The 26,377-nt window shown below is 46.8% G+C and overlaps 1 protein-coding gene across 1 annotated transcript in view; it reads left to right on the forward strand.

Moving 5' to 3' along the window:
- Positions 1 to 26,377, forward strand: part of scin (scinderin) — a 242,577-nt gene that overhangs the window by 10,134 nt on the left and 206,066 nt on the right. The window contains exon 3 of the mRNA XM_085988386.1: positions 20,484 to 20,645. Within this exon, the coding sequence (XP_085844512.1) occupies positions 20,484 to 20,645 (162 nt within the window). The remainder of the gene's footprint in view (positions 1 to 20,483; positions 20,646 to 26,377) is intronic.

Consider the following 26,377-nt stretch of genomic DNA (forward strand, 5'->3'; position numbering starts at 1 on the left):
TAGGCTCACTGGCCTGTAGTTCCCCGGTTTTTCCCTACTACCCTTCTTGAATAATGGTACTACATTAGCGGTTCTCCAGTCCTCTGGCACATCCCCTGTGGCCAGAGAGGTCCTGAATATATGTGTTAGAGCCCCCGCAATCTCCTCCTTTGCCTCACACAGCAGCCTGGGATACATTTCATCCGGGCCTGGGGATTTATGCATTTTTAGGCCAGCTAAAACCGCCAATACCTCCTCCCTCTCGATGTTAATATGTTCGAGCATATCACAGTCCCCCCGCCCTATTTCTATGTCTACATCGTCCTTCTCCATAGTGAAAACAGATGCAAAAAATTCATTTAGAACCCCTCCTACATCTTCCGGCTCCACACACAGATTGCCACTTTTGTCCCTAATGGGCCCTATTTTTTCCCTAGTTATCCTCTTACCCTTAATATACTTATAAAACATCTTAGGATTTTCCTTTATTTTGCTTGCCAGTGTTATTTCATGGCCCCTCCTTGATCTCCTAATTTCTTTTTTAAGTATCCCCCTGCACTTTTTGTACTCCTCTAGGGCTTCCTCCGTCTTTAGCCTTTTGTATCTACCAAAAGCCCTCCTTTTTTTCCTAATCCATTCTCGTATATCCCCTGACATCCAAGGTTCCCTGTGGTTTTTGGAACCACCCTTGACCTTTACGGGAACATGTTGCCATTGTATGATCTCAATCTCCCTTCTGAAAGCCTCCCATTGCTCCGATGCGGATTTTCCTACAAGTAGCTGATCCCAGTCCATTTTGGCCAGATCCTGCCTTATCCTATTAAAATCGGCCTTCCCCCAATTTAGAACCTTTATTTCCGGCCCATCCCTGTCCTTTTCCATGGCCACCTTAAATCTTACCATATTATGGTCACTATCACCAAAGTGCTCACCTACTAGCACTTTTTCCACTTGGCCGGCCACATTCCCTAGAATTAGGTCCAGTACCGCCCCCTCTCTTGTAGGACTTTCTACATGCTGGCTCAAAAAGCTCTCCTGGATGCACTTTAAGAATTCTACACCCTCTGAGCCTTTCACACTCTGACTATCCCAGTTAATATTGGGGAAGTTGAAATCCCCCATTATTATTACCCTATTATTTGCACATTTCTCTGAGATTTGCCTACATATCTGTTCCTCTATCTCCCCCTGACTGTTTGGAGGCCTATAGTACACTCCCAGCAAAGTGCTTGCCCCCTTTTTGTTTTTAAGCTCCACCCATATGGCCTCATTAGAGGACCCTGCTAATATATCATCCCTCCTTACTGCAGTAATTGACTCCTTAATTAATATTGCGACACCCCCTCCTCTTATACCTCCCCCTCTGTCTCGCCTGAAGATTCTGTACCCCGGAATATTGAGCTGCCAGTCTTGCCCTTCCCTCAACCATGTCTCCGTGATAGCAACAATATCATACTCCCATGTGTTTATCATCACCTTCAGTTCAGGAAACACGTGAGGAGCCATAAGACGGACCCCCTGGTCGAAAAGGTTCACCTCCTCCACGCCAACCCACAGTACGCCTACGTGGCGTATCCTGACGGGCGGGAGGACACAGTCTCAATTCGAGACCTCGCACCCTCAGGTACCACCCGAAACACCATCGATCACCATCCACTACCTCCACCCACCACCACTACCCACGACGCACCACCGGGGTGTCTACCACGAACTGACGACATGCCGGTGCCATCCCTACCCCGAGAGGACGACACGCCAGTGCTCCGTCCCACGCGAGAAGCGGCCGCGGGCAAAGAACCGCCGCAACCGGCACCACGAAGATCATTATGGCAGACAAGACCCCCGGAGAGACTTTCGTATACGAACTTTTGAAACACTTCACCCCGCCAGACTCTTTTTTAAACGAGGGGTGAATGTGGTAAACCACTGTTAACCTGTACATGCCTGTGTGGTAAACCACTGTTAACCCTGTACAAGTCCAGGCATGTCTCAGCCCCTGGCTCCACCCCTAAGCCCGGGTATAAAGGTGACTCACCACCCTTCCCCCGGGAGCTCTTAGGATGGATTCACTAGCAGAGGCATGCTCTAGTTCTTAGTCAATAAAAGCCTACTTCATATAAGTCCATTTCGTAGTCTTTGGTATTGTTGATAGCGCATCACTTACTAAAATGGTTGGTTTTATATCCTTGATGGCAAAAACACGCTGTTGGTACTTTTCCACATTCTCTCTTTCCCATGGTTTAAAACAAATATATTGTCCAGCATCTGATGTTTACAACAGCTTCTCACAGACTTTCAAGGCCTAGCAATTGTCTTAGCTTTATCCTTCTAGGCAGTCGGCTTTATAAGACTTTGAGTGTGGTCAATGTAATGTATGTACCTTTAAGGGAGAGAACTACTTTTTACAGCTCCTGTATACTGTAGTACCGGCAGTGACCACACCTGTATATAAACCCTGAGTAGTGATCTGTACAGTTAGTTCTAGAGTAACCTTCATTCAGTAAACAGCTGTTGTACCATTTCTCCTGCAGTCTGTGTCTTATTATACACAGACACAACATTGGCGACGAGCAGATTCGAACCTACCTGCAACTCTGCATCACCTCCCAGGGATTCGGTCCTGGAGAACAGTGGAAGGAGGTCGAGTCCAGAAGCACGGGCGTTGACCATGGGCAACCGCCCAGTCATCCAGCGGAGATTTGAACATCGCAGGGGAGGCTGTTGAGAGCCAGGCTTGGCTTTCCAGTCACGGTGGTCCAGCAAAATGGGCTGGCAACAGGTACTGCGCAGACCCTTCCCGGACAGCGGCGGCTAGAGCAGACCGAGCGGCACAGAAAAAGGCCGAGCAGCATCGACGGGGGAGAGAGAGAGGGCAGAGCGCACAGGGCACAGCTGGTGTTCAGGACCGAGCGGCGTCAATGGGGAAAGAGACGAGAGAGAGCAGAGCGCAGCCAGTGTTCAAGGGCCGAGCAGTGTCAACGGGGGAGAGAGGCGCGCAGGAAAACGCGAGGCACTGCCATTGCCACGAGGACCACAGAGAGCGGCATTGGCAGTAGCGCAGGCGCAGCGCACGAAACACACAGGGCGTTGCCATTTGCCACGAGGACCGCCGAGAGCGGCGTTGGCAGCAGCACGGCAGACGCCATTTTAAGTCGCAGCGGGGAAGAAAGGAAAGCACGGGAGACACCATTTTAAGCCGCAGCGGGGAAGAAAGGAAAGCGCCGAAGACGCCATTTTAAGTCAGTCTAATCACATCCAAAAATGCCGAAGAGTGGCAGTATCACAGCGTTCGACAATGAAGTCGAAGATTGGACGACATATGTCGAACGCATAGAAGTATACTGCAAGGTGAATGAAGTGCCAGATGACAAGAAAGCGCTGGTATTGTTGAATTCAATGGGTGCAAAAACGTATGGCTTACTACGAAACCTAGTAACCCCAGAGAAGCCAGTAGAAAAGGATTTTGAAAACATAGTGTCAATCCTACAGGACCACTTAAACCCCACACCGCTGCTGATAGCAGAAAGATTTAAGTTTCACAAAAGGAACCAGCATAAAGATGAAAGTAATGCTGAGTATTTAACGGAACTGTGCAAGCTATCGAAACACTGCCAGTTTTGAACGGGACTAGCAGATACTTTAAGGGACAAGTTTGTGTCTGGGCTTCAAAGTGAAGGAACCCAGAAACGGCTTCCATCAGAAAAGGATCTTACGCTGGACAAGGCTTTCAGCATTGCAGTATCACACGAAGCAGCAGCACGGGGCGCTGCAGAGATACAATGGAGACCGCAAGAATATGGCACAAATGAAATGTCATATGGAACAGTGAAGTGCTATCGCTGCGGCAGAACAACACATGGCCATAATGATTGCTGGTTCAAGGACAAAGTGTGCAGACAGTGTGGAAAAGTAGGACACATAGCAAGATTCTGCAGGTCGGGAAAGAAAACCAGCAGCAAGAAATCTCCACAGGAGAAGTACAAGAAGGTACATAAGGTGACGGAGAGTAGTTCAGATGAACAGAAAAGTGATACAGACTCCGGAAGCAAGGAGCTGGGTTGTCTGAAACTACATAATGTGATCAAAACGGAGGATCACCAAACTATCTGGGTCACGCTCAAGATAGCAGGAGTCCAAGTGAAAATGGAATTGGACACAGGATCAGCCCTAACAGTCATAAACCGAAGGCACTACAAGCGGCTATTCTCACATATACCCTTGAGAGATATAAAGACTGTCTTGAAGACGTACACGGGGCAAAAAGTCTACCCCAAAGGAAAAATAAGGGTGAATGTTATATATAACAGCAAGGAAACACCAAAAATGGACCTATATGTATTGCCAGATGGAGGACCACCACTACTAGGACGTGAATGGATCCGGAAGATACAGCTAGATTGGCATTCCATACAAGCACTGACTGTAGATGCCAAAAAGGATGACGACGTCACACCTGGCCGACTGTCAAAAATGCTAACTGACGCACAAGAAGTGTTCCAGCAGGGACTCGGAACACTAAAAGGCATAACAGCGATGATCAAAAAAGAGGAAAATGCAAGGCCAAAGTTTTTAAGGCCAGACCGGTACCTTATGCGATCTGCACAGCCGTCGAAGCAGAGCTGGAAGGTTTGGAATGTTCAGGAGTACTGTCCGAAGTGGACTGGAGCGAGTGGGCTACACCCATCGTTCCTGTAATGAAGAGGTCGTTGAGTAATACTCCTGGGGAACCAAAGAAGATTCGCATCTGTGGGGACTTAAGGTGACAGTGAACCCAGTCCTTCACACTGTACAATATCCGCTTCTGCGGATTGAAGATATTTTCGCCTCGCTATCTGGAGGGAAAAGCTTCACTAAGATTGATCTGGCCCGGGCGTACCTGCAAATGGAGGTAGAAGAAGCCTCAAAACAGTACCTCACGATCAACAGTCATAAAGGTCTCTACCAATACAACAGGCTGGTGTTCGGGGTAGCATCAGCTCCGGCTATTTGGCAAAGGGCAATGGAACAAGTCCTGCAAGGGATTCCAGGGAACCAGTGTTATTGGGACGAAATCCTGGTCACGGGCGAAAATGACAGTGATCACCTCGCCAACCTGGAGCAGGTGCTCACTAGATTGAAGGAATATGGGCTCCGAGCTAATCGCCACAAATGCGAGTTTTTCCAGAAGCAGATCTCGTATTGTGGCCACGTTATTGATAAAGAGGGGTTACAGAAGTCCCCAGAAAAGATTGAGGCAGTAGTCAAGGCTCCAGCACCGGAAAATGTGTCACAACTGAGGTCGTTCCTCGGGCTGGTGAACTATTACCATAAGTTCTTGCCGAATTTGTCTACAGTACTACACCCACTGAACACCCTACTGCAAACGGGGGTACCATGGAAGTGGAGTGACGAATGTAAACGAGCTTTCCAGAAGAGCAAAGCATTGATCACATCAAAAGAGGTGTTGGCTCATTTCAACCCAGCACTACCAATTCGGTTGGCGTGCGATGCATCACCCTATGGCATTGGAGCGGTGCTGTCGCACAAATTCCCGGACGGCTCGGAGAGGTCAGTAGCCTTTGCGTCTCAGTCACTAACCTCAGCCGAGCGTAACTATGCCCAGATTGACAGGGAGGCCCTCAGCCTAGTGTGGGGAGTGAAAAAGTTCAATCACTATCTGCACGGGCAGAAGTTCACCTTGCTGACTGACCACCAACCACTTGTCTCCATCTTTAATCCAAAGAAGGGCGTTCCGGTGATGACTGTGCAACGGCTACAAAGATGGTCCCTTTTTCTAGGGGCGCACGATTATGAAATCGAGTATAAGGGCACGAAACAGCATGGAAACGCTGATGGGCTATCACGCCTGCCACTGCCTACTGCGGAGGAAGCACCAGCAGTGGATCCTGTCGAAATATTTCATTCGACTATAATTGAATGCTTGCCAGTAACTAACGCTGGTAAAGAGGAGACCCGAAATGACCCGACACTGTCTCGGGTATATGATTTGAAGGTGAAGGGATGGCCAGTACATGGCGACTCACTGTTGCCAGCATTCTCATCCAGAAGAGAACAGCTGTCAGTATGCCAGGGGATGTTGATGTGTGGATCCCGAGTGGTAATTCCACCCAAGTTAAGGGAGAGAGTGCTCAATGAGCTTCACGAAGGTCATCTGGGAGGGGTGAAAATGAAAAGCCTTGCCAGGGCTTATGTGTGGTGGCCGGGGATCGATCAGCAAATCGAGGACCTGACAAAGAGCTGCTCAGGATGCCAGAAGGTCCAAAATGCACCACCACATGCCCCTCTACACCCATGGGAGTGGCCCTCCTCTCCATGGCAACGGGTGCATATTGATTTTGCTGGTCCATTCATGGACTCAATGTTTTTAATAGCTGTGGATGCGCACTCGAAATGGCCTGAGGTGATCAAAATGTCCTCCACCACCACGGAGAAAACTATTGCAGTCCTACGGACCATTTTTGCCAGGAACGGCTTGCCAGAGCAGATTTGCTCTGATAATGGACCACAGTTTGTGTCCGAAGAGTTTGGAAGATTTATGAAAAGGAATGGGGTAAGGCATTACACATCCGCCCTGTATCATGCAGCCACAAATGGATTGGCTGAGAGGTTCATACAAACCTTTAAAAAAGCAGTAAAGGCCATGTGCGATGACGACATTCCACTGCAGCATAAGGTGGACAATTTCCTGTTAGCCTACAGAAATGCGACACATGCAGTCACCAACCAGGCCCCGGCCATGATGTTCTTTAACCGAAGGTTGAGATCTCGTCTGGATTTGCTCAGACCAAATGTACGAAGAGATGTTGAGAGTAAGCAATTCCAGCACATCAATGAGAAGCCGACAAGGAGCTTCAATGTAGGACAACCAGTCTTGGCCCGCGACTACCGAACAGAGAAATGGCCACCAGGAACGATATGCACACGGCAGGGGCCACTAATGTACACAGTGGATGTTGGGGAGAACATTGTGAGATGCCATGCTGACCAGGTCCTAGAGTCACAGGAACGAGTCAACCCCATGTCTCGGCCATACGTACCTGGTGAGGAACCCGATGTACAGGTCGCATCTACCTCAGAAACAATAGCATTGGAAGCTGATGAATCAACTGACGACAGGGTGCTAGAATCGCCTCCGCACCAAGAGCGAGACACTCGGGAAAGGCGTTATCCAGAAAGAATCAGGAAGCCTCCCCAAAGACTGAATTTATAAATAGACTATTTTCAGCTAATGTTGCATGTTAAAAGTGTTAATTGTAATTAGTTTGATATTTAATTGTTAAATGAGTGTTATGGTACTGTTAATCTAAAAGGGGAGGAATTGTAATGTATGTACCTTTTTAAGGGAGAGAACTACTTTTTACAGCTCCTGTATACTGTAGTACCAGCAGTGACCACACCTGTGTATAAACCCTGAGTAGTGATCTGTACAGTTAGTTCTAGAGTAACCGTCATTCAGTAAACACCTGTTGTACCGTTTCTCCTGCAGTCTGTGTCTTATTATACACAGACACAACAGTCAACCTTCCCAGTGTACCGTTGAACAGTCAGTTTAACAAACTCAGCTCCTTTAGCAGGTAATTAATTCAGGGTTATAGACAATCCTTTAGTTTCCTTAAAGCTAGTTTGAACAGTCCAAAAATCTTTCAGTACCTTCCAACAAAAGTGGTTGGATAATGATGAGGAGCAGGATGTCTGCCTGATTATTCCTACTCTAGGTACAACAACGCCAAGTGTAGTGCTCCCACTGCTCTCCTGACTGTCATGAACTAACTCAGCATAGAGCAGAGCATGAGACCTTCCTGGTCTGTGGAACTATTTGTAATTATCTTTGCAGGACAACTTTATATTTATTTTAGTTTATTTCTAGTCCAGTGGCTGGAGTCATACCTAGCACACAGGAAGATGGCCATGATTGTCGGAAGCCAATTATTGCAGCCCCAAGAAATTGCTGCAGGAATCCCTTGGGACATGTTTCTTGGCCTAACCTCTTCAGATGCTCCATCAATGACCTTAACTTCATCATAAGGTCAGGAGTGAGACTGTTTGCCAATGATTCCACAGTGTTTAGCTGCATTTGCAACTCCTGCAATAATGAAACAGTGCATGCCAACCTACAGCAGGACTTGGACAATAGCTAAGGTTAGGCTGGCAAATGGTAGGTAGAATTTGCGCCATGTAAGTGTCAGGTAATTACCATCTCCCACTGGAAAAAGCCCAACCACCTCCCCTGACCTTCAACGGCACCACCATCAACATCTTGTTGGGGGTGTTGCCATTAACCAGAAGCTTAACTGGACCAGTCATATCAACAGAGTGGTTACAGGATGAGGGCAGAAGCTGTGTACTCTGACTTTAGACTTTTTTTAAAAAAACATTCAGGCATACAAGTGCTGAAGAGAGGCCAAAGATCAATAAATCTAAAGTTCTATGATAGACTCCAATGGTAGCCAGCAGACCACCCAGCCCCAGACTATCTTACTGTGTGTAAATGATGGGGGGGGGCAGGTGGCGCCCATGACTCCACACAACTAACCTGACTTCTGCCACTGCTATCGCCAATCCCTAGAACCACCAGGAGATGAGTCGTGATAGTCCCTAGGGCAGCTGCAAGAGGCTGACTGAAGATTCTTTTGGAAGGTGAAGACCTAGTAATGGATACCTCTCTATCTCATCTGGCATCAAGAAGGTTCTTTGTTTAGGTCTCGGCTCAGTCTGAAATTCTTCCTCACCTCTTCAGGGTGGTTTTTCTCTATTAAATAAGCTTTGTCTTCTTCTGATGCATCTTCTGTCCCTGACAGCACCAGGCTCACTATTGTTGGTGGGGATAATCAATCCTGACACAGGAAAATAGGTTGGGAGTCATTGTGGCATCAGAGCGACAGGCAAAGTCAACCCCCCGAACCTCCGATTGTGAACCCACCCAGGCAGAATAACCAGGCCCAGCAGTCCTAAACCTGGCGATAGGTTTCTGTGTATGTCAGAAACTCGGCTGACCAAAGAAAAAGTCGTCATAGCCTGGATCTTGCAACAGGCTTCAACCTTTCAGCAACCAGTGGAGGGCATACCAGCTACCTTAATAATCAATGATGATCCATGATTTCCTCTAATGGGGACTGATTTCCTGACTGCTGAAGACTTGTGCTCCAGAACTAGCTGCGCCTCTAGCCAAGCTGTTCCATTACAGCTACAGCACTGGCATCTATCTGACAATGTGAAAAACTGCCCAGGTATGTCCTGTCCACAAAAAGCAGGACAAATCCAATCCGGCCAATTACCACCCCATCAGTACGATAGCAAAATACTGCAGATGTTGGAAATCCGAAATAACAACAGAAAATGCTGGAAAAACTCAGCAAGTCAGGCAACATCCGTGGAGAGAAATTTGAGTTGACGTTTCGGGTTTGACCCTTCTTCAAAACTGGAGAGAAAAGGAACTAGATCGAAGGCAGGGCTGCGATCGGACAAAAGAATAAAAGAACCAAAAGAAGTAAAAGAGATTAGAAGCTAGACGAGATGGTAATAGGCTGTGATTAGGTGTAAAGTGTACTGGCAGGGCAAAAGATAGCTGCCAGGTGTGAGAGAGAAACAAAAGGAAAGGGGGGGGGGAAAGGAAAGGAGTGGAAAAATATACATTGAACAACTTCTCCTTTAACTCCACTCATTTCCTCCAAATCAAAGGTGTTGCCATGGGTACCCGCATGGGTCCTAGCTATGCCTGCCTTTTCGTGGGCTATGTGGAACAATCTTTGTTCCAGTCCTACTCGGGTCCCCTCCCTCACCTCTTTTTCCGATACATTGATGACTGTATCGGTGCCGTTTCCTGCTCTCGCCCCGAACTTGACAATTTCATTCACTTTGCCTCCAATTTCCACCCTTCCCTCACCTTCACATGGTCCATCTCTGACTCTTGCCTTCCCTTCCTCGACTTCTCCGTCTCCATCTCTGGGGATAGGTTATCGACCAATATTTACTACAAGCCCACTGACTCCCACAGCTACCTAGACTACACTTCCTCCCACCCCGCTTCCTGTAAGGACTCTATTCCATTCTCCCAGTTTCTCCGCCTCCGCCGTATCTGCTCCGACGATGCCACCTTCCACACCAGTGCTTCAGACATGTCTTCCTTTTTCCGCAACCGAGGATTCCCCTCTACCGTGGTTGACACTGCCCTCGACCGTGTCAGTTCTATCTCCCGCACCTCTGCCCTCACCCCTGCCCCTCCCTCCCGGAACCACGATAGGGTTCCCCTTGTCCTCACCTTTCACCCCACCAGCCTCCACATTCAACGGATCATCCTCCGGCATTTCCGCTACCTCCAAAGTGATCCCACCACCAAACGTATCTTCCCCTCCCCTCCCCTTTCAGCATTCCGCAGGGACCGCTCTCTCCGAGACACCCTAGTCCACTCCTCTATCACCCCAAACAGCCCTTCCCCTTCGCCTGGCACCTTCCCGTGCAAGCGGAGGAGATGTAACACCTGCCCCTATACCTCCCCCCTCCCCACTGTCCAGGGCCCCAAACACCCCTTCCAGGTGAAACAGCGATTTACTTGTACTTCTCGCAATCTAGTATACTGTATTCGCTGCTCACGATGCGGTCTCCTCTACATTGGGGAGACCAAACGCAGATTGGGTGACCGCTTTGCGGAACACCTCCGTTCAGTCCGTAAGGGTGACCCCGAGCTTCCGGTCGCCTGTCATTTCAATTCACCGCTCCATTCCCACTCGGACCTCACCGTCCTTGGCCTCTTGTACTGTTCCACGGAAGCTCAACGTAAACTCGAGGAACAGCACCTCATCTTCCGATTAGGCACTCTGCAGCCTTCCGGTCTCAATATCGAGTTCAACAATTTCAGATCATAACCTCGGCCCCTATTTCATTTTCACTTATATTTTTCCACTCCTTTCCTTTCCACCCCCCCTTTCCTTTTGTTTCTCTCTCACACCTGGCAGCTATCTTTTGCCCTGCCAGTACACTTTACACCTAATCACAGCCTATTACCATCTCGTCTAGCTTCTAATCTCTTTTACTTCTTTTGGTTCTTTTATTCTTTTGTCCGATCGCAGCCCTGCCTTCGATCTAGTTCCTTTTCTCTCCAGTTTTGAAGAAGGGTCAAACCCGAAACGTCAACTCAAATTTCTCTCCACGGATGTTGCCTGACTTGCTGAGTTTTTCCAGCATTTTCTGTTGTTACCACCCCATCAGTCTGCTCTCAATCATCAGCAAAATGATGGAAGGTGTCATCGACAGTGCAATCAAGCGGCACTTACTCACCAATAACCTGCTCACTGATGCCCAGTTTGGGTTCCGCCAAGATCACTCGACTCCCGACCTCATTACAGCCTTGGTCCAAACATGGACAAAGGAGCTGAATTCCTGAGGTGAGGTGTGAGTGACTGCCCTTGACATCAAGGCAGCATTTGACCGAATGTGGCATCAAGGAGCCCTCGTAAAACTGAAGTCAATGGGAATCGGGGAAAACGCTCCACTGGCTGGAGTCATACCTAGCATAAAGGAAGATGGTTGTGGTGGTTGAAGGTCAATCATCACAGCCCCAGGACATCGCTGCAGGAGTTCCTCAGGGCAGCGTCCTAGGCCCAACCATCTTCAGCTGCTTCATCAATGACCTTCCCTCCAACATAAGGTCAGAAATGGGGATGTTCGCTGATGACTGCACAGTGTTTAGTGCCATTCACAACTCCTCAGATAATGAAGCAGTCCATGCCCACATGCAACAAGACCTGGATGACGTTCAGGCTTGGGTTGATAAGTGACCGGTAACATTCGCACCACAGAAGTGCCCGGCAATGACTATCTCAAACAAGTGAGAGTCTAACCACCTCCCTTTGACATTCAACGGCATTACCATCACTGAATCCTCCACCATCAACATCCTGGGGGTCACCATTGACCAGTAACATAACTAGACCAGCTACATAAATACTGTGGGAACAAGAGCAGGTCAGAGGCTGGGTATTCTGTGGCGAGTGTCTCACCTCCTGACTCCCCAAAGCCTTTCCACCATCTACAAGGCACAAGTAAGGAGTATGATGGAATACTCTCCAATTGCCTGGATGAGTGCAGCTCCAACAATACTCAAGAAGCTCGACACCATCCAGGACAAAGCAGCCTATCCACCACCTTAAACATTCACTCCCTCCACCACCGGCGTACCGTGGCTGCAGTGTGTACCATCTACAAGATGCACTGCAGCAACTCGCCAAGGCTTCCTCGGCAGCATCTCCCAAACCCGCGACCTCTTCAACCTAGAAGGACAAGGGCAGCAGGCGCATGGGAACACCACCACCTCCAAGTTCCCCTCCAAGTTACACACCATCCTAACTTAGAAGTATATTGTCGATCATTCATTGTCGCTAGGTCAAAATCCTGGAACTCCCTACTTAACAGCACTGTGGGAGTACCTTCACCACACAGACTGCAGCAGTTCAAGAAGGCGGCTCACTACCACCTTCTAAAGGGCAACTAGGGATGGGTAATAAATGCTGGCCTTTCCAGCGATGCCCAGATCCCATAAGCGAATAAAATAAAGTCACATTGCAGTTGCAAGCTTGTCAATGAACTCTCTAGCCAATATGTGGAGATTGAAAATAAGTTGCAATCTCCAAGTACAGCTCTATAATGCATTAATTAAATATTGCTCAGAAACGTGGGTACGCACCCAAATAATGAATAAGTGAATCAATGGTTTTGATTCTAAATTACTTCACACACCACTAAAGGTTAAGCCAAAGGACAAAATCTTAAATGAAACTGTACACAACCTGATTAATCAACTACCGCTCTCCCGGTTGGTTGATCATTACCAACCCTCTGGGTGGACACCTCATGTGCCACCCCAAGTCTGACCCTGCCTGAACATTCACCACCAAACCACCACCAACATGGAAGAGACCATGAGGCAAACTTAGAACAAAATGAGACACAACATTAAAGTGCACTTTAACAGCATAGGCCTTACTGCTGATGTGAAACAATTCTGAGCCCTGAACCGTAATGGTTGGAAGAAGTTGGTAGCAGCATTGGCCTATTATGGATAAGCCCCTAGATCTTGATTGAGGGCATAATAGTGGTGCAATTTGAAACATGCTGAGGTCATTGCCCTGCCAATTGTACCCCAGTGGTATGAATTTGTCATTTTAATAAAAACAAAGGTACAAACACATAAACCACAATGTGAAAGTTTATGTTACAATTGAGATTGTGCACTGCTGCAGTGTGAAGCTTTTTCAGTCGCAAATATAGTGGTGTGATAACACAACGTTCAAAATAGCTAGTCTGTGCAGTTACAGGAAATAAACCAATGAAATTCTTAACTAGATTAGTATTATAACTTACAGCCAGCTTATTTGTATAAAGTAGTTATGTGACCAGGGAATGCCAATTAATATGTAAAAGATTATAACCTGTTTTATTAAATTAGAGCATAATTGCATGCTTACACTACTATTAATTTTCCAGAGTTCGGCAAATTATCTTATCCTAACTATCTTATAATCTTCATTTTTTTAGCTTTTCTCTAGTAGTTTCTTTGTAAAAGAATTAATAATTGAAATGCAAACTGAAACAACCACAAGTCTGTAAAAAGAATAAATATCAATGAGTTATTGTATGTTTTTGAGCAAGGCTGTAAAACCAGTTTTGTTCTATAAGTGCTTTTAGTACATGCATATATGTTTTACATTGAAGGGGCAGAGTCCAAGTTCCCCTCCAAGTCACATAACCATCCTGACTTGGAGGTATATCGCCGATCCTTCATCGTCACTGGGTCAAAATCCTGGAACTCCCTCCCTAACACCACACCGACTGCAGCGGTTCAAGAAGGTGGCTCACCACCTTCTCAAGGGCAATTAGGGATGGGCAATAAATGCAGGCCTTGCCAGCGATGCCCACATCCCAGGAACAAATTTTTTAAAAAGTCATGATGGTGATGTTCTTGCAAAACATTTAGCCATTTTATAAAGAGTGCAGGGTGCAATGATAAAATCATCAGAACAGGAGTAGGCCATTCAGCCCCTAGAGCCTCTTCTGCCATTCTATTAGATCATGGCTGCTCTGTACCTCAACTCCATATACCTGCCATTATTCCATATTCCTTGAAACCCTTACCTAAGAAGAATCTATCGATCTCAGTCTTGAAAATTTCAATTGATCCAGCATCCACAGTTTTTTGGGAAGACAGTTCCAGATTTCCACTACCTATTGTGTGAAAAAATGTTTCATTATTTAATTCCTAAATGGCCAAGCTTTAATTTTAAAATGATGTTTCCTTGTTCTGAATCCCCCCACCAGAGGAAATAGTTTCTATGGGGTCAATTTTCCTGGAGCCATCAGGCGGGGTTTCAGGCGTGTGGGGGGGGGGGAAAATCGCAAAAATAGGGGGTCGCGACCACCCCCCTGCCTGATTCCCCGCCCCGTCCGACTTTCACCCCAGCGTTTCAAACCGACCCGAATCAATCCTGTCGTCGGGAGCCTAATCACCAATAATTAGCATCTATAATGCAATTTTAAGGGGCCCTTGCAATTTTCAGCCTTTCCCCACGTGAAACACGCCTGGTGGGAGCCCCGCTGATGAAACCTGGCGTGAACAATGTCAGCTTGCTTACTTTCAGCTGCAGGTCAATCAGGAAAGAAGAGATTTAATCAGACAGCATTTGTAGGTTGCAGGACCTTGTTGTTTCAGGCTTGGGGCAACTTGTTCAAGGCTTAGGCATAGCTGTGGAAGGTTGGAGCCTCACACACTTCTCCAGTGTGAGCTCCTGGGAAGCCCCTCTCACCACTCTCACTCAGTACTTCCTCAACGGAGGCATCTACCAGAAGCATGGGAGGCCTTTTTTTCCTTCCCTTCTTGGCATTAGAGGATCGCCAACAGCAGAGGAGGCTGCAGCAGATCCAGCAACAACAGCAGCACCAGCAACAGCAGCACCAGCAACAGCAGGAGCGACAGGCTGCGACTCACCCACCTGAGGCAGCACAGGCCAGAAGGGGCCAGCGCATGGAAGGCCGTCGGCGCAGGAGATACCCCCCAAACAGGGTCTAGAGACACAGGGTGAGCTACCTCAACATGACTGAGCAGCAGTGCCAAAGGCGGCTCCGACTTTCGTGAGAGGGAGTGACTGACATCTGTGCAATGCTGCAGCAAGACCTGGAGCCCAGAGCACCAGGTCGACACTCCTTACCAGTGGCCATCAAAGTCACCACCGCACTCAACATTTTTGCCTCAGGCTCCTTCCAGGGATCAGCAGCAGACATCAGTGGCATCTCCCAGGCGGCCTCACACACTTGCATCACGCAGCAAACCGATGCCCTCTTTGCCCTCGCGCACAATCACATCCATTTCACCAAGGATCGAGCAAGTGTGAGGGCGTGAGCGCTTGGATTAGCTCAGCTGGCAGACTTTCCAAGGGTGCAGGGTGTTATTGACTGCACGCATGTGGCCCTTGGGGCACCCCATCGCAATCCAGGAGTTTTTGTCAACCGCAAGGGCTTCCACTCCCTTAACGTTCAGCTGGTGTGTGACCACAAGAAGGAGATTTTGCATGTTTGTGCCAAGTATCCTGGCAGCTGCCATGACTCCCTCATACTGCGCCAGTCTACTGTACCTCCGCTATTCATTCCACCAGACGAACTTCAGGGATGGCTACTTGGAGACAAGGGATATCCCCTGCGGACTTGGCTAATGACGCTGTTGAGGAGACCAGCCAACGAAGCTGAGGAGCGCTACAACTCCAGCCACATTTCCGCCAGATGCATTATTGAGCAAACCATCGGATTGCTGAAGATGCGCTTCAGATGCCTGGATAGATCAGGTGGAGCCCTACAGTACTCCGCAGCCAGGGTCTCCAAAAATGTTGTGGTTTGCTGAGTACTTCACAACATGGCACAGCATCGTGGCTTGCAGATTCCGCAGGACCAAGAGGCTCCTCACAGAGCCGCCTTGGATGAGGACAATGCGGAGGAGAAGGAGGAGGAGGAGGAGGCCGAGAACTACCATCCTGCAGAGGCCCATCAACCAGCGGCACCATTACGCAAGAACATTGCTGGCCGGAATGCAAGGAACGCACTCATCCTGTCCAGATTTGCTTAGCCTGGTACATCAAACACTGTAGCCTCGCTGCTTCTTACCTGAGCATGGACAATTGCCAATCCCTGCGTATTTCTACCTATTTGCCCAGCTTGCTGACAACTGCAAGTAATCCTAAGGCCTCTATGTGAAATCCCCATTCGCCAAATGACAGATACTGATGACATTAAAACGATATACAAAACTTTTCACCCAAGTGACTACCCTTGTTATTAGTGGTGCTTTATTTTTCTCTTATGCGTGCTCCTGCGTAGTGTTACCCCTGTGGCTTCAGCAGATGTGGAGGCCCCTTGCTCACTTTCCTGCTGCTCCTGTCTCGACACCTTTGGCGGGCGTCCTCTGGGGTGGCAAGCCTGTGAGGACTCGCCAGCAGTCTGCTGCTCCTGCGGCTGTGCAGGGGTTGAGACGCCTATCTCACTTGGGTGTGGACTCCGACGGGGCTCTGACCGAGGGCTCTACAGTGGCATGGAAGTGTGAGCGCATGGAGAGGAGCCCCCACTTCCTTGAGGTGTGCCAACAACCTCCCTCTCATGGGTCAGGCCCCCCTCAGCACCTACAAGTGGCTGGAGAGCACCTTGCTGCACATCAGGGAGGCCATGAGGACCCGTATCTGCACTGGAAGTCCTGCTCAGAAGGACTTCCATGAAGGTCTGGTTTCTGTGCTCAATAGATGCCCATCGTTCCTCAAGAGATTTCATTCTATTCTGAGCACTCACCATGTTTTCCATACTCTGGCGACTAAGCTCCTCCATGGCCGTAGCCCTCCTCTCCTCGGCCGTAGCCCTCCTCTCCTCAGCCGTAGCCCTCCTCTCCTTGGTGGCAGCCAGCCTTACCACGGAGGTAGCCATCTTTTCCGCGTTCATGCGCCAATGACTCCACTAAGGCTCTGCTCATGTTCGCTATGGACTCCTCCATTCGCTCCACACTTGCAGTGACCCTGGAGACAAAACCTGACAGAGACTCCTGCATCTGTGCATGGAGATCCATCACCTCTTCTCTTGCAGATGGACCCAGAGGCAGAGGGTCGACATGCAGCTGAGCTGAGCTGGCAGAGGCCTGCGCCCTCCAACGAGGACTCTCCACTGCTGTCCCTGTCTCCACAATCTGCTGATGCTCACTTGTGAGCTGTGAAACACCAGGTAACAACATTACTCTATGTCCCGAAGGTCCCCCCGAGGTATGAGTGTCTGCGCTGGTGCTGGGTGCGCTTACTTCTGCTGCCGCTGCGCCCTCAGAGGTTGGAGCTTCCTCTGAGGAGTCTGGATGCACAGCCTCTTCCTCCTCCACAGTGGGGACGGGGGCTCTGGATGGTCCTGTGGGGGAGTAAAGGAAAGAGTTAGAGATGTGATGTGAAGGCTACATGCACATTGGATTTTGCAGATGCTCATAAGTCCAAATGATGTAGCTTCAGAATCATAACAGCAACTCATGCTATGTCAGTGAGAGAGATGGAAAACTATTCTGTCACCAGCTTGCGGGCCTGCCCCTGTCTCTCCTTCCCCAGCTTCCGCAGCCACATCAGCCCCGACAATCTCCAGCACTCCTTCCTCCCAGGGGGTCAGGTGGGCTATTGAGGGTGGTCCTCCTCCAGTCCTGGCTCACTCTCTGTTGTTGTGAGCTCTCTTTTCCCGCAATGAGGGAGACAAGTGGAGTTTGAGTGAGAGTGCAGGAGTGAGTGTAGAGATTGCATAGCATAGATACTTAGAGGGAGACAAAGATGGTGTGAGGCTGCAAGGCCAAGGACCCTCCCTGTGTGTTGTCAGTTGTGTTCCAAGCATCAGAGTGAGAGGCAGTGTGAGGGCTGCATGGTGGAATAGTTCTGTGAATGTGAGCATAGAGAGAGAGGGAATGGGTAAGGGTGCATGGATGTGACTGTGAAGTGGGAGTGCTGAAGCTGAGTGCTGTTGGGGAAAGGCAATGGGGATCAGGTTGAGGGTGATGGAAACTTCATACTTACTTTTCCTGTACGGTGAAGGTCATGGAATCGCTTCTTGCACTGCATCCATGTTCTTCTGGTGACTCCCAGAGAGTTCACATCTGTTGCCACCTGCATCCATGCAACCTTGGTCTCAGTGGGAGGCCTCTTCCTCCCTGACCTAGGGAAGAGGACCTCCCTGTGGGCCCTAACCCCATCCAATAATGTCTGTAGTGACGACTTGTCGAATTTGACGGCAGCTCGGGGTCTGGCACTGGCCACAGCTGCTGCAGGCTCCTCTGCCATACTGAACGGCTTGTTGGGAAGCCTGCAGAGGTTGCAATGCTTGCTATAAACTTTAAAAGCACCACGAATGATGACATCATAATGTGGGGCTTTCTGACTGGAAATAGTCAATTAGCAAGGGTGCCCACACGCTGGAAATGAATTGGCCAATTGAGGAAAAATTGCATCCAGCTGGCAGACCCATTTAGATTCGTGTCAGAACCCCGACATTCGTGGAACCCGACAATTCCCCGCACCTGCGGGAAAATCGACCCCTATGTTTCTACCCTGTCAAATTATTTTATCATTTTGTTGATCATGTTGATCATATCACCCCTCAACCTTCTAAACTCGGGTATACAAGCCAAGTTTATGCACCCTGTTCTCATAATTTAATCCTTTAAATCCCAGTATTATTTTTGTGAATCTGCAATGTACCTCCTCCAAGGCCAATATATCCTTCCTGAGGTGTGGAGCCCAAAACTGAACACAGTACTCCAGATGGGGTAACCAAGGCTCTGTACAGCTGAAGCATCGCTTGCTCACTTTTGTATTGCAGTCCCCCTCGAGATAAAGGCCAACCTTATGTGGTCGTTGGAGGCGCATCATCTCAACCCCAGGACATCGCTGCAGGAGTTCCTCAGGGCAGCATCCTAGGTACAACTATCTTCAGCTGTTTCATCAATGGTTTCCTCCATGATAAGGTCAGGAGCGAGGCTGTTCACTGATGATTACACAGTGTTCAACTACACTCGCAATTCTCATATAAAGAAGCAGTTGTTGCCCGCATGCAGCATGAACTGGACAACATCCAGGCTTGGGTTGATAGGTGACAAGTAACACTCGTGCACACAAGTAACAGGTAATAACAATCTGCAACAAGAGAAAGCATAATCACCTCCCCATGACAATAAATGGTATTGCCATCGCCAAGTCCCCTACCATCAACATTCTAAGTGTCACCATTGACCAGAAACTGAACTGGACCAGCCACGTAAATGCCGTAGCTACTAGAGCAGGTCAGAGGCTGGGTATTCTGCGGCAAGTGGCTCACTTAACTCCCCAAAGCCTTTCTATCACCCAGAAGGCATAAGTCTGGAGTGTGATGGAATAATCTCCACTTTCCTGGATGGGTGCAGCTCTAACACTCAAGAAGCTCGACAACATCCAGGACAAAGTAGCCCACTTGATTGGCACCCCATCCACTGGATTAAACATTCACTCCCTCTGCCATCAGCATACTGTGGCTTCAGTGTGTACCACATAAAGATAATTTACATTTATTGACAGATAATTACTGTATCAAATAAAGAATTTGTATTGTTTTACATTTATGACATAAATGAGAAGATACTTGGCAGAGTTTGAAGTAGAGGCTCCCACTTCAATTTATCTGAATCCTCCAAGTGTTCCAAACTGAAGAGCAAAGGGCCTTCCCATCCAGCTGTACTCCTCCATTTTTCTTTGTAGAGTCCTTCTCCAGTTGCTACTCTGGCTTGATGGATTTATTGATGTCATTAAAGCAGTTTGTATCTGCAGGCAGATTCCTCATGAAGGCTGTGTTTGACCTCCCCTCAGGCCTTGCTCTTTGTTTGTGGAATTGGGGAATCAAGTCATCTTCCTCATATAGCCAGCCTCCCCCACAGCATGACCAATGAGGCCAAAGAATCTGGGCTTTCTTTCCCCCTTACATCACCATTTTGTGATAACTTCTGGCAGTATCACTTTACAAAGTCCTACAGGGGCCCTTCATTCCCAGCTTCTTCAAGTATGTAACTGTTTATTGCCGCTGTTCAACGTTTGATATGTGTGGATAGTACTGTTGATAATTTGAGATTCAGCAGAGCAGACTATATTGTAAAATCTTGGCAACATTGCATAACTGCTGGAAGTGCCAGTGTGGCTAGTAACACTGAATAACTGCCCCACTGTGTCTTGGTGGAATGCAAACTTCCACCAGCAGCAAACATGCTGGTGTGGAGAGCCATTCTGAGCTCACTGTTCTGTGAGCTCAGGTTACCTGAGGCCGAACCAGGTATGTTGACTTTTACAGCTAAACATGAAAAAAACACTTTTACTGATGCCTGTAGTTTTTGTTAAATTGGTTTCCTTAATGAGTTTCTTAATTTCTTTTTATATTAGCATAACCTATTGACACATAAAATATCCGTTTACATTTGTTTGTTTCTCTTGCTATCTTAGGCTGGCGGTGTGGCTTCTGGGTTTACACATGTCATTACAAATGACCTCTCCGCTGAGAGATTGCTGCATATTAAAGGCAGGAGGGTTGTCAGAGCAACAGAAGTTCTTCTCAGCTGGGCCAGCTTTAATAAAGGAGACTGTTTCATCATCGATCTGGGGGCGGTAAGTTAAGAGGAAATCTTGTAGCATAACATTAATTCAAAAAGATAATCTCTATTCTGATTTACTTGATGCCTTTCACCTGTGAGTATCTTTCACTTCATTCACACTAGTGCTAAGGGGAAGATTACACACACAAACAGAGCTTGGAGGTGGAGCATTTGCAACCCCTGAACACTGCATGACTCCTTAGTGTAATTTTGTTGGCACTCCTCAACACCGTTTTCCTTCTTTGGCTCAGGATGAACTATTAAAACTATATATTTTTGTAGTAAAATGAAATCCAAAGAAAGCTGAATGCATATATTTTTTTTAAACTGAGAGCGATAGTTTACAATGCAACAAAGTTGGATGATACGCTATTAGTTTAAATGTAAACTTGCACAAATTAATATAAATATAACATTATATCTAGGAAACTAAGTTAACATGTTAAATTTTATATATGATCTATTCTAATGTGGTCTACTTTCTTGTGATTCTTAATCTTGTGAACAGCTTTTCTGCTGTTAATGTAATCTCATCGCCTCTCTACTATTTTTTTAATTTTAAATGACGGGATATCTATGAAGTAGTTACAGGATGTACTGAATATAGCAGCAGTATTTCAGTCAGCAGAATATGCCAAGGAAACTTATTGCCACTAATATTGACTTGCCTTGAGCCGTGGGCAAAGGGCACTCTGATCTAGAAAGGAGAAGGTTAGTTGTACTGCTGATCTACCTCCGATTTTGTTCTTTGATGTAAGTACCTGCAGTAGCTGGGAAGTCAGTTTTATACTTTCAGCAGTACCTTAGATATCTTGTTATATTGCCATGAGGTGATAATAGTTTACAATCCTATCACTGACTGTTTGAGATTCCAAGTTTTGCTCCCACACAAAAGCCTGAGACTCAAAAATGAAGCAAAGAAAAAAACAGACAACTTACCATGCAAGGAGATTGACTATCTGCTTGATGCCAGTGTCAGAACATCAAAATGGCCACCATCAAGGGCAGAATCAGCTCAGCAGATACTTGACTATTCAAAATCCACCATCCTTGTTGCAAAAGGAAAACACAAACTTTGGGTGATAATAGATTTAGCCTCAGGGCAAGCGGCAGTAAATCAGGTAGCAGCTGTACTGGGGAAAAACATTCCCAGAAGGGTGTAATACACTTGAGGCATTCAAATGAACCCTTATACCATAAGAATAAGTCTCATAAGACTTGGAAACAGAGCCTAACTCCTGAGACTTTTAACCACCTTAAACTTCCCATCCATAATCTATTTTTTAAAATAGTAATTTTCAGTGAAAGTTTTTTAAAATGATGCATGAATGGCAAGCTCGCAAAACACAAGTACTGTAATGTGAGAGATTTGTTTTTTCATTGTTCCTGGCATGCACTGTATCCCAATTGAAGTCAGTAAAAGGGCTTTATAATCTTTTCTGATGCATGCAAATGCATCATGCCACAGATAGAAAGATACCTAAACTACTCCCACCCATCAAAGTAGTTATGCTAAGTCACTTATACCTTACTAGAGTGCCATCGATTGCATACAAACATGTCTTATGCAGTCAATGGAATTTGTAGGTATAAATGATCCACTCTTCATATAGCCAATGGCAGCAGAGCCCTACTTTATTGTGCAAATGTGTGGAATAAGGTGGTATCTCTGATTTCAGAGTTGGCTCATATAGACTAGAACCAGATGGTGGCTTAAATGTGACAGTGCTGTACCAACCCGACCTACTCAGACTGAATAATGGATACTTAAGAGTGATTACTAATTACATCAAGGGATTCCGGTAATGTCATAAATCATGACGGCAAAGCTTGAGTAGTTTTTGACCTTCACCTGAGTCTCAAACTGAAATAATGGGCTGGATTTTGCCAATGGGGAGCTTTTGGAGGCGGGACTCCCACTTGTCGGGTTTCAGTCCCGCCTCCATCGATTTCTGAGCAACCCATGCTATTTTCCCTTGATTGACCTTGTTAAGCCTGCCGAGCGGGTTTAGCAGGCCAATTAAGGGAAAGCCGGTGACAGAGAACGTCAGCATATGATGAATTGTCATCGTTTGGCGGCTCTGTGAAGCTCTCAAACACTGACATTCTCTGTTGTTTGATGAGTCCTTGTATTCAAGACCTCATCAAACCTATCTGCTGAGCAGAAATCAGATGGTTGTTGCATCGGAGAATGCAGCAGCCATTCTGTCATCTCTGCCGGTGAGATGCGGGAGTCCCCAACTGTTGAAGCCTGCAGGAAGAAACAAAGGTAAGTAAACATTTTCTATCACTTTACACTCACCTCACATACTTACCTCTCCACACTTGCACCCATCACTTATCTCCACAGCGCACTTTTGGACCCCTCCGACCCCCGCAGACTCGCCTCGCTGACCCTGACAGGGTTTCCCGACATTGGGAAGCCCGCACTTGCAGGGGCTAAAATGGGGATAATCTCCTTAACTGCCTGTTAACTACCTGTTATCAGGCAGTTAAGTGGCTGTAATCCCATTCCCACCTCGGGGAGGCAACTCCCAGCGCGGGCCGGGTACCTGCCTCTCAGGAAGATGGCACGGAGGCGCATTGGGGGTAGGGTGGGTACCAGCCCCCAGATTCTGCCATTTTCCCGGCAGTTCCGCCTCCAAACCCGCCTCCCCAGGGCTGGCAAAATTCCCCCCAACGTTTTTGAAATTATTCTCACATATCCATTTAAAAAAATATAATTGCAGATATTGCTGTATGTGCTGCATGTGAGGATTTCATATCAGTGATCTTCTGCTGTGTCTGACCATAGCGTAAAAGTACTCTGGTAAAAATATTGATATCTCACTTATGTTACCATACTTCTCCATTGACTACAGTGTGATGACGGCTACACTGAAAAATTAATAACTGTAACATAATTGCCACTGAGAATCAGCTTGGTTCAGTTGATAGCACCATTACCTCGGAGTCAGAAAGTTGCACATTCAAGCTCTACTCCCTAAAACAGGTAATCTAGGCTGACATTTTAATGCTGAGTGCTGCATTTTCAGAGGTTCTATATTTTGGATGAGATGTTAAATTGAGCACAGGTAGATATAAAAGATTCCATGGCACCTTTCAAGGAGAACAGGGACTTCTTCTGTTGTCCAGCCAACATTACCACCCTGAACCAATACCATCAAAAACAGATTCATTGGTTATTCACCTCATTTGCTGTTTCTGGGAATCAGCTGTCATATTTGTCTAAATAACAGGAGGTGCAACTTCAAAAACAATTCTTTGGATGTGAAGTATTTTGGGAGGTCTTGAGCGCATGTCATGAAACTATGGGCAGAACCATCAAGTTCGGCTTCAATAGAAATGAAAATTAGGCCAGGTGCATAACGACCTGAACCTGTCTTACACCCCCATCAGAGTTGAAAGTTCCGCCCTTACAAATATGAGCCCTTTCTGTCAACTGATAATCTTTTGATTAGCAGAAAATAACACACTAGATACATGAGGGGTATTTTTTATTAAGTTGCACTCCCAACACAGAGCTTTGCCCACCAAAACTACACAAGGAGAATTCGGAGTTCAGGGCGCCCCACAGGATTTTCCCTAATGGAAATTTCCCCTATATTTTGTTGAAAATAAACTCTGACTCCAGTTCAGTGCCACTTGTTTTGGACTGAGGTTGACTGATTACTTGGCATAGGCTGAGATGAAAATGTAAAGTGAAAGATTCCACTAAATTAGTTCATTGATAAATGTCTTTCAAATAAAAGTGGGAAACTCAATTAATAAAACAAGAAAATCAATCAGTTAAAACGTATCGTAGCTCTCCAAAGCCTAAGGTCAGCTGACTTCTTCTGGCTTTTCAAAATTTTAGAGGGCTGAAATGGGCCGTTATTTTTGTAATGCATAGTCCAGTCATTATTGAAGTAATTAATCAAACATTGAAGCACACGGCAGCATCCATAATACAGCACCATCTGTAATACAGTGTGCTTGGCTAAATGTGCATTTGACATCTAACACAGTCATCTATACATAGTGTGCTGAATGAACCTAGTTCCTTTTGAATAATCTTCTCAGTTCAGACTATTCAGTTGGATCGTCAATAAACTATTTTTAACTGTGTCTATCACAATGAAGAATCTGTCTTTTGCAGAAAAAACCCAGAATGACTGCAGCTTGCTAGCATACCACAGCCCGTTAAAGTGACTAGTTGTGCATTGCCTAATAAAAACAAAAACTAGCCCTGATTTTATCTTGATGTGGGAGTTGTATGGGTGGGGGCTGAGGTAGATGGAAAACCCTCCGAACCTCAGCAACATGAAGCTTGGAAGATTTTAACTCCCAGGTCTCATCTGCATAGGTCCCACATGTCTCCTGTCTGAACTGGGTACGGTAGCATAGTGGTTATGTTACTGGACTAGTAAACCAGAGACCTGGACTCAAGATTTGGAGACATGTAATTTGAATCCCACCACAGCAGCTGGGAAATTAAATAAAACTGGAATTGTATTAGTAATGAAAACCATGAAACTACCGGATTATTGTAAAAACCCATGTAGTTCACTAATTGTCCTTTAGGGGAAGGAAATCCGCAGCCCTTATCTGGTCTGGCCTATATGTGACTCCAGACTCACAGCAATCTGGTTAACTCTTAATTGCTCTCTGCAGTGGCCTAGTAAGCCACTCAGTTGTATTCAAGAAGGCAGCTCACCACCACCTTCTCAAGGGCAATTAGGGATGGGCAATAAATGGTGGCCTTGTCAGTGATGCCCACATCCTGTGAATGAATAATTTTTAAAAAACGGCTGGAAGCGGCAGCGGGTGGGAGTGGAATATCGGGTGGCAGGAGACCACTACTGAGAACACCAAGGAATGGTCCTTGGCACTCAGATATGTGGTTTGGGGTGTTCAGGACAGCCTCATGGTCAGGGGAAGAACTGGAGGGGGTGAAGCAGGCTGGCAGACGGGAGGCCTAAACTTTCCTTGTATGGCCTGGAAAAGCACTCCTGCTTGAGGGAAATAGAGATTGGGGTGGGATGTAGCTGTTGTCCTCACCCCTTGATTTTTTTCTCTCACTATCCCTCCCAATTACAAGCAGGATTGCAAAGGAAAATCCAGCCCGTATTCAAAATGCTGGCTTACAATCACACTCTGTGTACTACATTATGCAAACCTGAAACAATCCAATTTCTTGTGATTCTTATTACAGTCCCGATGCACTAAGCAGTCATAATCCTCTTTGTCCAAATGAACCATAAAGTTAATAAGGCTCAATATATGCCAGCAGTCTAAGAAGGGTTTTGCAATCTTTATTAAAATAAGTAGAAAATAGTAAATATCTTTTTGAAGAGCCCCCCATAAATCCAACCATTCCAGTACTTTTCTTTGCTTGATGTTCCCTTTGGCTCAGACGTCTTAAATTCAAGTATTTCCAAAGCCAAGTACTGATTCTCATAACCCCAAATGTTGTGCCAACTTTCCTAAACTATCAAGCAACATGGAAACAAGGGACAAGACTCCACCACAGCTTTTGTTATCTAAAAAGGATGAAGAAACTAATTGAAGAACATGTTCTACATTTTCTGCTTGGATGGGCTGACACTCATTGCGGTAGATCTGCGATGGTGTAAAATGGGCGATAGCAAGTTGACAGCCCATTTTACATCTCTCCCGATTTTTATTTGCTTTGATGTCAATGGAAATAAAAATCTGGAGAGATGTAAAACGGGCTGCTGACTTGCTATCACCCATTTTACACTA

Source organism: Somniosus microcephalus, chromosome 5 (genome assembly GCF_052327205.1).
Source record: "Somniosus microcephalus isolate GS21.2 chromosome 5, FLI_Smic_1.0, whole genome shotgun sequence".
Classification (NCBI taxonomy): Eukaryota; Metazoa; Chordata; class Chondrichthyes; order Squaliformes; family Somniosidae; genus Somniosus; species Somniosus microcephalus.